General features: G+C 39.2%; 1 protein-coding gene across 2 annotated transcripts in view; it reads left to right on the top strand.

The window, feature by feature from the left end:
• Positions 1-14,543, top strand: part of LOC123881297 (nuclear hormone receptor FTZ-F1 beta) — a 55,292-nt gene that overhangs the window by 37,234 nt on the left and 3,515 nt on the right. The window contains exons 2-10 of one of the 2 annotated variants that reach the window (XM_045930005.1): positions 5,840-6,252; positions 6,764-6,879; positions 7,596-7,728; positions 11,436-11,620; positions 11,894-12,050; positions 12,524-12,656; positions 12,812-12,950; positions 13,500-13,633; positions 14,081-14,292. In XM_045930005.1, coding sequence (XP_045785961.1) covers positions 6,162-6,252; positions 6,764-6,879; positions 7,596-7,728; positions 11,436-11,620; positions 11,894-12,050; positions 12,524-12,656; positions 12,812-12,950; positions 13,500-13,633; positions 14,081-14,292 — 1,300 coding nt within the window. In that variant the 5' untranslated portion in view covers positions 5,840-6,161. Of the gene's footprint in view, positions 1-5,839; positions 6,253-6,763; positions 6,880-7,595; positions 7,729-7,869; positions 7,916-11,435; positions 11,621-11,893; positions 12,051-12,523; positions 12,657-12,811; positions 12,951-13,499; positions 13,634-14,080; positions 14,293-14,543 lie in introns of those variants that run through there. The other variant, XM_045930006.1, reaches the window with a different exon arrangement.

Below are 14,543 nucleotides of genomic sequence, written 5' to 3'. Positions count from 1 at the left end.
CTTGAACAAATATTAGTATTTTCAATTTTCAAAGTAAGATAACTACATAAATTAAATGGGTTATCATATGAAAGGGCTTTACCTGTACATTCTAAAACAGATTTTTATTTATTTTTATGCATATTTTTTTTAATGCATAACAGTTTTGATTTCTTGTGTAAAATGTCGAAAAAAAATACCCGAATACGGAACCCTCGGTGCGTGAGTCTGACTCGCACTTGGCCGGTTTTTTACAAATTCAGCCGGGCTGGCTGGCGAAACCAGACACTAACATTATGTCCAGTAGAAAGAATACATATTTTCCTTGTGCGACAATGCGTAGAATAATACCTGCGTAGCCGAAACCCACTCGATTTTGATCATGGCCGTAGCCAAAGAGGCGGAGGTTGGTTTTAGGATCTAAGCCTTTTTTTATACAAGTTAGCCCTTGACTTTAATCTCTCCTAGTGGTAATAGTGCAGTCTAATTTCTTGGCCGGTAGGGTCATACTAACCATTTAACTAGCCATGACCCAAGCCTCCCACCAGACTAGAAATTTAGAAATGGCCACTGCGCCTGGGACACCGTTAAAAACCTAAACCTAAAATAATACTTACACTATTTCTTGCATTTGCTTACCAATATTTTTTGGAAATATATCAAACATTTCGCATTACTTGGTCTATGAATTTAGGTTTTTAAAAATTCCGTGGGGGAATTTCCGGGATAAAAAGCTTATGTTCGTTTCTGGGGTGCAAGTTACCTCTGAATAGTAAGTATCAAAATTTTGGTAAAGAAGTATCTTGCTATGGCTAAACTCGTTTCCCTTTCACTTATTTTTTTTCTGTATTGAACCAAAAACACTTACGCTCACTGCGCTGCGCTTTTTCATTGTTGTATTTTATCTCACTGTCAAATTGAAAGGCGAAATTCAACTAACCAGGTAATTAGCCCATAAAGTTGAGCGAACGTTTTTTCCCTCATGACAGGATTCAGTTCCGGCCCTGATAAAACCTCTCCCGAAATCAATTCCTGGCTACGGCCATGGATTGTTCCTGTGAAGATATACTGATACTGTGATACCTACCTATTGATACCTATTGATACTGTGAAGGTGGAATTACAAGTTAAATGTAATTTTAAGTTAACATGCAAAGATTGTATGCATGAAATGTATAACATTTTGTTTTACAAAATGAAGAGTTTTTAAAAGCTATTTAAATAAATAAATAATCATTTATTTAAAACCACATTGCAAACACAGTTCACCAATCAAGACACGGCAACATACAGAGAAAAAATACAAAACTTACAAATAAACTGAAATATCTAAATAGGCTTTCAGAGAGAACCACCGCCTATTTCTTCAAATACAATAATAAACAATACAATAATAAATAAAAAACAATGTCTCTCGTAAACAAATCTAAACCCCGTATTTTTGATGGTGGTAGCCTGTAAATCAAAAAGAGGCAGGTGGCAACCCTACTTCCTAGAATAATTGCCAAGTAATGAAAAATTGTTTTCATTACTCGGCAGGCCTACTGCCAAAGTTTGACAGAAAGTGTGGCGGTAGTTGTGACCTCTGATTGGCCGACTCTCTTTCACTATTTGCTAAAATTGATGATCGCAACAACAATTTTTGCTTTTTTGTAATCGAAAACAGAACACGGACGTCAAACAGGTTGACTAATTGCAATCATTTCTGACCGGCTAACATTGTTCCGCTAGTGGCTCAAACTCACTGTCGCAGCAAGAACATGGTAAGTTCAGCCAATCACAGCAATTTGAATTGGTTATCACAAATGTACCGATCTAGGAACCGAGAATGCACGAACCAGGGCAGATAGAGATAAGAACAATAATATCATACGTAGGAAATCGACGGGGGATCGTTGACAAGTATCCTCTTAAGAAATGAGGTAGAGACAAACTCTTCCTTTAAATATATAATATCAAAGAAAACGCTTTAGTTACTTTTCTAAATATTGTTAATCAATATCGGCCTTCTTACCGTAATAAGGATATTTTTTTTAAAATTAGAAACACATTTATAGTTATTCAAAAATTCGTCGATGTCCGAAAGCCTGAAGACCGAGATGACGAAGGTATGGCGCTGAAACGTGGACACTGACAGTTGGTCTTGTCCACAAGTTCAAAGTGGCTCAGCGAGCTATGGAGCAGGATTTATCTGAGGGACGAAATCCATAACGAGGAAATCCGTAGGAGAACCAGAGAGACTGACAATGCTCAACGAATTAGCCAGCTCAAGTGGCAGTGGGCAGGCCATGTCTTCCGCAGAACTGATGGCCGCTGGGGCAGACGTGTTCTGGAGTGGAGACCGCGTATCAGCAAGCGCAGTGTGGGAAGACCTCCAACCTTAACTGGACTGACGACCTTAAGAAGCTAGCGGGAAGTGGATGGATGAGGAAGGCGGAGGATCGTGTGTGGTGGCGCTTTTGGGAAGGCCTATCTTCACCAGTGGACGCAAACAGTCTGTTTGATTGATTGATTTACAGTTATGATTTTAGTTTAATCCATACCGTTCGTGTCACTCCAATATTTTTCATCACATCACATCATTCACGTAACATAATTTACCTAATGAGAAAGCTTAGCTGTATAACAATTGTTTCCTAACAGTTTCTTTGCCTCCTGCATAATGTAAGCAGTGCATTGTGCAATTGGCAATTACCGAGTTGCCAGGGCAACTGCGGCTGTCTGATAACGATAACCGAGTAACGTCTGGGATCAAGACTCGGTCTATTGGTCGTTAATTGGTTCGCCAGACGGTCTTCACTCTTTGATATCTAGCTATCGTATTATGTTCTTTCAATCTAACCGATCCGATTTATTGACGTTTTATGAAAATAACTACATACCTACCTACCTTATCTATATTTAAATAAACTAATAATAATTAGTAGGTAGGTATTCCGTGTAAGCAGTGTCTAAAATGAAGGTATAATGCGTAAAATTTGAGAAAGGACTCGCCATGTTTGCTCTATGTGTCAACTACATCGATTTTGGAGCGCCACCCCGTCAACTATCATGCCAAAAGTTCAGTTTACCCATGGAATCAGGAAAGGTTTTACCGTACTAACATGATGCAAAAAGGGCTTTATCTGAACATTCTAACACAGATTTTTATTTATTTTTATGCATTATAGTTGTTGATTTATCGTGAAAAAGGTTGGAAAAATACCCGAGTACAGAACCCTCAGTGCGTGAGTCTGACTCGCACTTGACAGGTTTTTATTTAAAAGGAACCTTCCATCTCGATAATCTATTAGGTACTTCGTGTAGGCTGCTTAGTACCTGGTAGGCATAAGGTATTGGGAACGGTGCTATGGCCTGTGACTCGGCAGACCAGTTCGCGCGAAAGGCGAAATGCTCGCGATCGCCCTGCTCCTACAACCGGCTTGGCGAAGGCCGTTCCATCCCCACCACCTTAAATAGGGATGGGATGGTTATCGATGAAATTATCACAGTGCTCTACTAAATTTGTGTTCAATGTGATATTGGAATGGTGTCAAAACGCTGATGATACATCGTCATTATAAAATTCTTGGTGCAAAAAAATTTTTACGAGACATTTCACCGCGTTTAATAGCCTCATCGGGTGACAGAAGAGCTGGCTCATTTTTTGCGCAACGGATCAGCCTGGCTGTCCAGCGTGGAAATGCAGCCAGTATTCTTGGCACCATTCCACGCGGGCATGATTTGTATAGTAATTAGATAAGGCTAGCTGTAAGTTTTATTGTAATATTTTCTTATTATTAAAAAAAGTAGATATTATTTGTTGGTGACGTTCTTTTGTTTATTTTTAGGTGTTATAAATTTAACAATTTGAATTTCATTTTAGTTGTATAAGTAAAGGATCCTATTGCAGAAATTATTATCGCTAGTCCGTATTCAGGCACCTGAATAATTTTTACCCAAAATTCAGGCGTCGCGTTGCCGTTGTCTTTTAGCTTGGTAGTAAGCTGGATAGTTAGCGCGCTATAGAATAAGGCTAGTTTGAACTAGAAGACAGTTTGCACGATGAGTATCCTTCGTTTACACTTGGTCGGAGACTCGAATTTCATACGCGTCACAAAAAAAATTAACATGCCTTGCTATAATTGCTTGCTAAAACCCCACACCTTACATATGAATATAATTTCCGTTATTAATTTTTTTTTCGTTTAAAAATTAATTAATCTGGTAGGTATTATACTACTACGCGACAAGCATTGTTTTACAAACGATTTTATTGTTATAAGTATGTATGGGAAAGGACACACAATGTTATCGCTCGATTTCAATTTCAAATTCGATTAATAAATATACTTTACGCCACGTTATCGCCGGAGCCTCGCCCTGAACGTTGTAAACACAATGCCAATGACACCGAAGGTCCATTATATTATCGGCTTTCCATTTGCACCAATGCGTTGGACATCATATTGGCACATGCAATTGCCAAGCTTATAAGCGTAGAGTGCAATCTTTATTCCAATAGATGATGTCTACGAGTTCATCCGCTCTTATTTTGAGGTCTAACATTTACGCGGGAATACTTAAATTTTCGAGGATAAAAGTAGCCTGTGTCCCTGTCCAAGTCTTTAACCATATGCATGCAAATAATCACGTTGATCCGTTGTTCCGTTGTGGCGTAATCGAAGGACAAACCAACAGATTGATAGAAACATACCGTTGCGGCGCCCAATTTGTTTCTCTGAGATTACAACTTATATTAATAACTTTCATAAAGAACTTAATAATATTAAAATTAACAAATCATTTATTTATTTTGTAACATGTATCTTATTTTACTTATGTGCTGGATTTTGGTTAGCATAATGAACTTGAATTTAATTGTATAAGAAATATATAATATACAAATACTCGACAAATACTCATACTGAACGACTTTCATGAATAATATGAGTACAAATAATAAGTCACTATTGACCTGTCAAACTAAAGTGAGCGCGAGTTAGAGCGATTGAACTGGCCAACGCATTGGCAAAGTTGAAGAGCCGACGTTTTATCGATATCATCAAGCGATGTCATCGATGCGCAACACTAGGTGCGTCGGCAAGGCCGCAGTCCGACGGCCCTACGCATGTCGTACGTATAAACAGTTTTAAAACGCGACAGATTTTAATCTTGTATTCAATATGAACCTTTGTAAAACTTGTCGGGAAATGACATTTTGGTTTAGTTAATTATTTTAATATTTAAACTAACTTTCTACTTCTTTTCATCCTTCTACGGGTGGGTATAGTGTTTATCAGTGTGTGTGTTATCGGTTTATTCGTTAATCTATTCATTAGTTTTGATAAAATTTTAGGTATCGTTGGCTTTGTCCAAGTCCAAGTTATCGGCCCAAGTGTCTTATGACATCATGAAAACTTCACTATGACGCATACGACAAAAATACGATAAGGTAGAGATGTTCGATATCGAATGAATGGTCTCGATATTTTCAGAATCTAGTAGGTGTGTACCTTACCTACTTATTAGATTCTGAAAATATCAAATTGTATCTATCTAAAATCTAAATCGGTAAGATCATTCGTCCCAACGGAGTTGGAACTCCTCTTAAAAATACTTTTTGAACTTATTAATCAAGCGAATTTTTAGGGTTCGGTACCCAAAAGTTTCAAACGCGACCTTATATTATTATGCATAAGCCTCCTCTGTCTGCCTGTCAGTCCGTCCGTCTATCAGTCACAGGATTTTATATAGCTTCAGCCACGGAGTACGCGTTACTATCACATCCATCACGGCACATATAAAAAAAAACCCGATCCAAAAAATCTTGAAAAAAGCACGTTTTTTGGCTTTAACCGTATCTTTTTCTTTGTTACAGATTAACAAGATGCTGGTTTCATCGTGCATATTTGGACACTCGCACTCCACTCTAAACCGAGCACAACTATTCGACTTCGAAGGACCAAAACTATGCGTTCATCCTATACTGCATCGGTCGAGAGTAATCCCCTCAGATGCCTTAAAAACGACCAGCGACGCAAGATGATTAAATAGCAAAAAAATTTAAATATGAGAAAAAAATCAAATATTTTTTGAGATTTTTTTGTATAGACTACCTACTAGATGTTCGGTGCTTTAAGTGTAGTGAGGTGAAATAGAACTATCGATAGTTTGATGGTCACGCTGTGATTTGCGTGGCTATGATGTCGAGCGAGGGGGAGCCCGTCAAAGTCGAGGGGGGGCATGTCTCCGTCACAACCATCAGCATGTCGGGTCCAGAGACGAGCAATGGTAAGTTTAACTCAGATAAACATTAGGTATTCATTTTCATATCTATGTTTGAATTTAGTAAACGAAAACGCTCATTGAGTGAAAAAACAGCTAAAATGCGTTGAACGTTCTTTAAAACATCCACATCGCGAAAATGGTCTACAACTGACAACTTTGATGGCCCCCCCATTTCCTTATTTTTTAAGATCAAAAAAATAAAAATTATATATTCTTATAGTACCTACTTTACCCAATAAGCTCTAAACAATGATCCCCACAAGCTAGGGTAAGAAAATTTTTTTTTCTGGTTTTTTCATGTAGTGGGCCCCCCTGAAAAATAATTCAATTGAATTTCCAATTGAATATTTGGTTTTGGGTCAACATTCTACATCAAATACCAAATAACTTATTTTGTCTGCGAGCTAGAGACCTATGAGACGTGGACAGACAGACAGCAGAGTGATCTTAATAGGGCTCCGTTTTTACCCTTCGGAACCCTGAAAACGCACTTATTTGTATGTTATATTTTCAGGCCGTTTCTCGTACAGCTCGAGTGGTGTACGCATCAGCGTGTCTTCCGAGCCACACGATGAAGACTCCACAGATGCCGAAATCTCCAAAATCGATTTTACACAGCACCAATACGAGGTACCTACCAACTTAATAATTATCACCTTTGAATTATTGTCAAGTCACATTTCCATACATTTGAATTATTTCCTTGAGCCATTCCAATATGCACGTAGGTATCTTGCATGCAACTTGCATCCAGCTTTGATAGCTAATTTAACTTTTAAATGATTTTGTGAAATGGTGTAACTAAAAAGACTGCCCGGAGGATTTGTTGTGGACTTCTTCTCAAACCTTCGTAGCTTTAGTTTTAAGCACTTATCTTTGACTTTGCTGGCGAGCGCCTGAAGCAAAATTTACTATCGGCTATTAATTTTAATAAGCGCTAAAATTATGATCACTATAATGCCCAAGAATGATCATTTGATGGTGTTTATTTTTGTAGCTGTATATCTACAAACTTTTGTAAATAAAATTGATTTGCTCTTTTTTCGGAACGTAATCGTGGTTATTTGGTATATTTTTTCATAATTTTTTTTTGATTATTTATTCATTCATGAAATGACTGGTTTAATTGCTCACAACTTCATCAGCGAGGACTACACAAAATTTAAAACATCTGTTTTACGACGTTGAATTTTCAAAAATCCTTTCTTAGTGGAACATTATAATAACTATCTGCATGCCAAATCCGCTTAGTACTTAGTTTGAGCTGTCCGTTAATAGATCAGTCAGTCAGTCACCTTTTCCTTTTATATATTTAGATTTATAGGACATGTTTATGTTTGTATTAGGTAAACATGCGCAACAAAAAGAAGCGCTCGTCCAGTGGGCAGTGCGACCAGGCGGCGGAGCAGGAACGCCCCATGTCCTGGGAAGGAGAGCTGTCCGACTCCGAAATGGTCATAGACACTAGTGTTAACAATGGTAAGATAATGCTTGTTATATATAACATACGTTATATATATAACATATGTTATATATAACGTGTGGAACGAAACGAAGCGCTCTTTCAGCGGGTCGGGCCACCAGGTGGCGGAACAAGAACGCCCCATGTCCGAAGAAGGAGAGCTGTCCGACTCCGAAATGGTCATAGACACTAGTGTTAACAATGGTAAGATAATGCTTGTTATATAACGTGTGGAACGAAACGAAGCGCTCTTTCAGCGGGCCGGGCCACCAGGTGGCGGAACAAGAACGCCCCATGTCCTGGAAACGAGAGTTGTCCGACTCCAAAATTATCAGACACCAGCCCGGCTAGCATGGGCAGTAGATAAAATTTATATCCCCGATTATATCCACTGATTACTATGACATCAGTGGATATAATCGGGGGATATAATTTTTATCCACTGCCCATGCTAGCCGGGCTGGGTTAAGAATGGTAAGATGAAATTGGTATTACGTCAGGTCAAGTCAGGTGGTGGTATCTCCAAGTAATGTAAAGGAGAGCTGTCCGACTCCAGAATGGCCATAGACATAAGTGTTAATAACGGTAAGATGATTTTTATATTAACCTTGAAGTTTCTAGTGTTATTTAGTTAAATTAGAACAAAACCGACAATTATTTATAGGTAGGTATATTATAAGGAAGGAAATAAAATTACGCGCAAATTGATGAGCAATTAATTATTCATAGAACTAAAAACCACATACAATACCAATGCAATATGTTAAATTTAATTTAACCGTCGTGGTTCGACCTTCAACGGCCTTTAAAGATACAGTGGCTTCTTGTTACTTGTTTGTTTTGAATGTCATACAATTCCAAGTATTATACTCATACTATAAGCTTACTCAGCTGCAGGTTATTTTGTCCCGTGTTCGTATCCCGTGTGAGGCAAAAGTTATATTGGGGTTTTCTGACAAGAAATTCTCTCTAGTCGGTACCTAGTACTAAGTTTGAAAGTTGGCGGTATTACACCCCGGAGTGCTGTCGGTCCTGCTTCTAATCTCTCTTTGGTCGTATTGAATTGCCGTACTATGAGAGTGAAAGAATACAATTGTGTTTGGACCTAAAGATTGTTGTCTGAAATCAGGGGGCACGGCAGTGCCCCCGCCAAGACGAGCCAAACGGCGGCCGGGGCGCTACGTACCTTTTTCTCGAAGTGTTTCGCCGTATTTTCGACCCGTCATAACTTCGGTCTGGATGACGTTAGAAAGCTGAAATTTTCAATATAAGGTGTCCTCAGCAAATTTACCAAATATACCAAGTATCAAATATCTAGCTTTTATAGTTACAGATTTATTGATACCTAAAATACGCCGATTTCGTCCCTCACTGATGATCATCAAAACCTCTACTCAAAACCTCTAAGGTACTTCCCGAAGTCCTAGAAGACTGAAATTTGGTATGTAGACTAGAAATTGCATACAAACTACAGGAAAATTAAGAAATTGGAAATTGCCCCCCCTCTACGCCTCTTATGGGAAAAGCAAATCTGTAAATTCTGTCGCTAGAACGCTGATATTTTCAGGATAAGATGTCCTTGGCAGATTTATTAAACGCACTGAGTATCAATTGTCTAGCTTTTATAGTTTCAGATTTATTGACAGTCAAAACTTCTAGTCTGTAATTCTAGGGTACTTCCCGAAGTGCTAGAAGACTGAAATTTGGTATGTAGACTAGAAATTGCATACAAACTACAGGAAAATTAAGAAATCGGAAATTGCCCCCCCTCTACGCCTCTTATGAGAAAAGCAAATCTGTAAATTCTGTCGCTAGAATGCTGATATTTTCAGGATAAGATGTCTTTGGCAGATTTATTAAACGCACTGAGTATCAATTGTCTAGCTTTTATAGTTTCAGATTTATTGACAGTCAAAATTTCTAGTCTGTAATTCTAGGGTACTTCCCGAAGTGCTAGAAGACTGAAATTTGGTATGTAGACTAGAAATTGCATACAAACTACAGGAAAATTAAGAAATTGGAAATTTCCCCCCCTCTACGCCTCTTATGGGGGAAGCAAATCTGTAAATTCTGTCGCTAGAATGCTGATATATTTTCAGGATAAGATGTCTTCGGCAGATTTATTAAACGCATTGACTATCAATTGTCTAACTTTTATAGTTTCAGATTTATTGACAGTCAAAACTTCTAGTCACAAATTCTAGGGTACTTTCTGAAGTCCTAGAAGACTGAAATTTGGCATTAAGCAGGAATTTCAAGAATTATGAACAACAGATAAATTAAGAAATCGGGTCCCCCTTCATCCCCTCGTATATGAGATGCATATCTGTAAAATCTGTTACTCGAATACTAAAGTTTTCAAGATAAGATGTCCGTGGCAGATTTATCAAACGTACCAAGTATCTGTGTTTCCTGAAGTCCTAAAAGACTGAAGTTTGGTATATCTGCTTCAAAATTGAGTTGCAAGATTCCACCCGAACAAACATATTTACATACGAGTACATTGCAAGTTGAATAAAAGCTTTTAAAAAAAGAGGTAACGATAGAGAGTGGGCCATGTAAATGATGTACCTACAAGAAATAGATCCAAAAAAAATCTAGGGCACCTGCCAAAAAGAAATGAAATCCCACCAAAAACATTTCATGTAAAAAGGTAGCCAAGACTCACAAGTTCATAATGTTTTCACTGTTAAAAAGTTATGAGATCTCTAGTAGAGCCAAGCCCCTAGCTGAGCTTAGATTTGTGCTGGCCATGGGAGCTATCCCAAGTCCAAAGTATATAGCTTTTAAATGTTCTTGACTATATGACATTTATAACAATAAATAACAAATCACTCTACTAACAAGCTCTGATTCTACAAACCCTATATCTTGGTAAAAAAGTACGGCTTGGCCGTTTACAGTTCGTGGATTTTTTATCTGAAATAACATTTAAGCCCGGAATAGCTTCTGCGACCATCACGAAGTACAATACAAATTAGTAATTGTCGAACAAACTATTCCTTATGGCCTTAAAATATGTTATGTCATGTATTAGTTTTACGAATATTAAACGGCCAAGCCGTCCTTTTTTACCAAGATGTAGGGTTTGTAGAATCAGAGCTTGTAAGTAGAGTGATTTGTTATTTATTGTTATAAATGTCATATAGTCAAGAACATTTAAAAGCTATATACTTTGGACTTGGGATAGCTCCCATGGCCAGCACAAATCTAAGCTCAGCTAGGGGCTTGGCTCTACTAGAGATCTCATAACTTTTTAACAGTGAAAACATTATGAACTTGTGAGTCTTGGCTACCTTTTTACATGAAATGTTTTTGGTGGGATCAAATATTCAGTACCACTGATTTTAGTCTAGCAAAGTTTCCGCTTGGAGCGCTGGTTGTAAAATTGACGAACTGGAGCTTTAATACAAGGCTATCAAGGTCCATTTTGCTTTAACGCTAAAGTATTTTGACTGTCAAGTTCTGTTAAAGTTGGAGAAATGTAAAATCTTGCACTAAGGTCTCAGATATCATAAGTTAACGCAGTGTCCGGTAAAACCGACTGTGGTTTTTGTGGCACTGAACGTTATAAAAAATGCCCTGTATATTGTATAAGTTTAATGAATATAAGTACCTATAAATAAAAAAGTTCATTAGGCTGCCTCACGCTGGGGCATTACGTCTGAATGAGGCCTCAGTAATAACAATGTCGCTTAATGAAACTATGTACTATCTGTTTTAGATGAAAACAGCAGCTCCCTCGACCTGCAATCGTCGCGCGACTCCATAGACACGCTCCGCAATGTGACCATCAAGACTGAACCCCTCAAAACGGAAGCCTTCCAGAGCTTGGACGACCAGCGCGTTCTAGACCTCAAGTACACAGTGCCTCTGCAGTCGCATCAACGGAGTCTTAGTATGAACAGGGTAAGTCGTATTCTTTAACCTGCGCAGTAGATGATTTTTCAATCTAATTAGTGGCACGAAGTGAGGCGCGACATAAGGGATGGCTGATGGCGCTTTTGGTTCGATATCCTTTACTGGTTCAGTTATTTGCGTACATTGCACAACTTTTGTGGTAACATCATCTTAAATTAGATTAAGTGAATAAGTTTAAAAGATTAAAACAAAGCTGAGACATGATACATGATGCGGTTTCTGGTCATACGTCCATATACTTTAAAGAAGTTTTTTTTACAGATATCAGTGTTAACAGACAACGCGTCGCTTACTCTAGCCAGGCGGCCATCTTCTCCCACAAGTAGTGCCAAATCTGCTCTCTCCGACCAGTACGAGACGCCTCTACCACACAATCCAGAAGTTCAGAACTTGACCATCAAGAAAGAGATGCTATCAGGTAAGACTCCTTCTCCTCGCATTCTCAATCTCTTTCTCGCCTGCCCCCCTCTGCGTTGATAATGTATTAATTCCAATCAGTTCGAGTCTTCTGTAGCACACACCCCTGAGTTCAGAACTTGACAGTTAAGAAAGAAACTCTTCCTCTCTTTTGGACTCTTATGGAGACGAAACGACGTCTTCTCCCAAAAGAAGTGCCAACTTAGCTCTCTTCAGTCTGTAGGAGATATTATAACCTTTTACTTAACCAACAAGAATGAAACTGCAGCAATTATCTGGAAGTACTCTTCTCTCTATCTCTAATTGGCTGATTGACCATTTTCTCTAACAAGCCCTTTTTTGGGCTAGTAAATTGAATTTTTCTTGACTACGTCTTGGAGTCGAGTTGAAAACGTTACGTTTAGAAGATTTTAGATTAAACCCCGCTTTCTTTTCCATCCCTTCACCTTCACTAAAGTATTATCTTCTTTGCAGAGTTGAAATGTGAGCCATCAGTGGGCATGGACAAGTTGCTGGGCCTGCACGGGTCTCCATTGTTGGGGCGGCTTCCGCGAGTGCAGTCCAGCGCTAGCACTGACTCCGCCGTACATTCTATGTACACGCATAGGTACATAGTATAATTTATTTGCGCGGTCGTTTGCGTAATATGTGCCTGTTTCTTATAAAGATTGTTCTTGTTTCCGAGTTCTTGACCACATATTTCTAGTTCTCGTCCACACATTCTCCTTTTCATGTGTATTATTAATAGCCCCATATTTGCAGTGTGTACAGCAGTCCGTCGGCCAGCCCGCGTCCGTCGCGGCACTACACGCCGTCTCTGTCGCGCAACAACAGCGACGCCTCCCACTCGTCGTGTTACTCCTACAGCTCCGAGTTCTCGCCCACACATTCCCCAGTGCAGGTACATTCCTATATCATATTCCCAACGTGTACAACAGTCGATCTGATCAGATCTTTATTGTAAACTGGCACCAACTATACCAGGTATAACAATCGCTGGTATTTTTGACAAACGGGAAGCATCAACAAAGCCATTTATTTGCTTTCTTATTTCCACTTGAAATTGCTAGGATAGGCTTTATTTTTCTCTTCACTTCTGTCTGTTTCACGAGATAATAATATAATTCAAATTAAGAGTGAATAGACATCTTCTAGGCAAGCCACTAAACCTAAGGTATTGCATCATCACTTGGCAGCAGGTTTGATTGTAGTCAAGAGCTGAACTAGAAATTAAAAAGTAGCCATTGTTTTTGATATAAATCGTGCCGCCAAGCGATTCAACGTTTCTGTGCGACGCCGCATTGAATTTGTTAGCGGTTTGGGTTCAATAAAACTGCCATACCTTTTCCAAGATAGCCCGCTTTCATCTTAAACGACATCATTACTTACCACCAAGGGATCAAGGGCTAACTTGTAATGGAATTTAAAAAAAAACTTTATGATATTCCAGAGCCGGCATCCGCACGTGGTATACCGAGAGGCAGCCGTGTTCCCGGCGTCGCCCGCGCACGATGACGACACTGACACGACTGACGATCGACTCCATCATCACCAGGGTATCAGCAGGCAGCAGCTCATCAACAGGTAGGCGACATATTCTAATACCCATTCTTCTTATTCCTGACCTTATCTCACGCTACGCGCGGTCGACATAACATGTCTTCTTGTTCCACTCCCTTCTGTCATCCACCCCTTTTATACGCATATCCTCTTTCACGCAATCCATCCACGTTTTCTTTTGTCACCTCTCCTCTTTTTTCCTTCCACATGCATATAGGAAGGTTATGTTGGACTTTTACCGACTAAATCCCCATGGTGTTCCACGCATCACTTGGTGGCTGGGCCAAATACGTTCGCGCAACCCAGCCAGCGGCGCCTCCTAGCAAACGCTTTACGCTTAGTTGGAGGGGAAAGAGGAATTTCAGTCATGAATAACATGAAATTCCTCAAAAAAAAAAAAAATTGCGGCTTCCTTTACTAAATTTTGTAGTACTTTTTGTGAAACGTATCGTAATTTTCTATTGTTCACAGTCCGTGCCCAATCTGCGGTGACAAGATAAGCGGTTTCCACTACGGCATCTTCTCATGCGAGTCGTGTAAAGGTTTCTTCAAGCGAACGGTGCAGAATCGCAAGAACTACATGTGTCTTCGAGGCGGCAACTGTCCAGTTACCGTGGCCACTAGGAAAAAGTGCCCCGCTTGCCGATTTGACAAGTGTCTGGGATGTGGGATGAAACTTGAAGGTAGGCCTAACAATGATTAACAATCTATAAAGTAATATACCGAGCAAGGATAGCATGTTATTACCTAATAATTACTACCATAAATGCGAAATTGTGTTTGTTGGTTTGTCTTTCAATCACGCTGCAACAGAGCAACGGATTGACCTGGCTTTTTACATGGATATAGTTGAAGACCTGGAGACTGACATAGGCTACTTTTGAGACATAAAGAGTTCCTACGGGACTAAAAAATCTAAATCCATGCGTACGAT

Source organism: Maniola jurtina, chromosome 4 (genome assembly GCF_905333055.1).
Source record: "Maniola jurtina chromosome 4, ilManJurt1.1, whole genome shotgun sequence".
Taxonomy (NCBI): Eukaryota; Metazoa; Arthropoda; class Insecta; order Lepidoptera; family Nymphalidae; genus Maniola; species Maniola jurtina.
The sequence above is the reverse complement of the archived record's forward strand: the minus strand, read 5'-3'. Positions and strand labels throughout refer to the sequence as shown.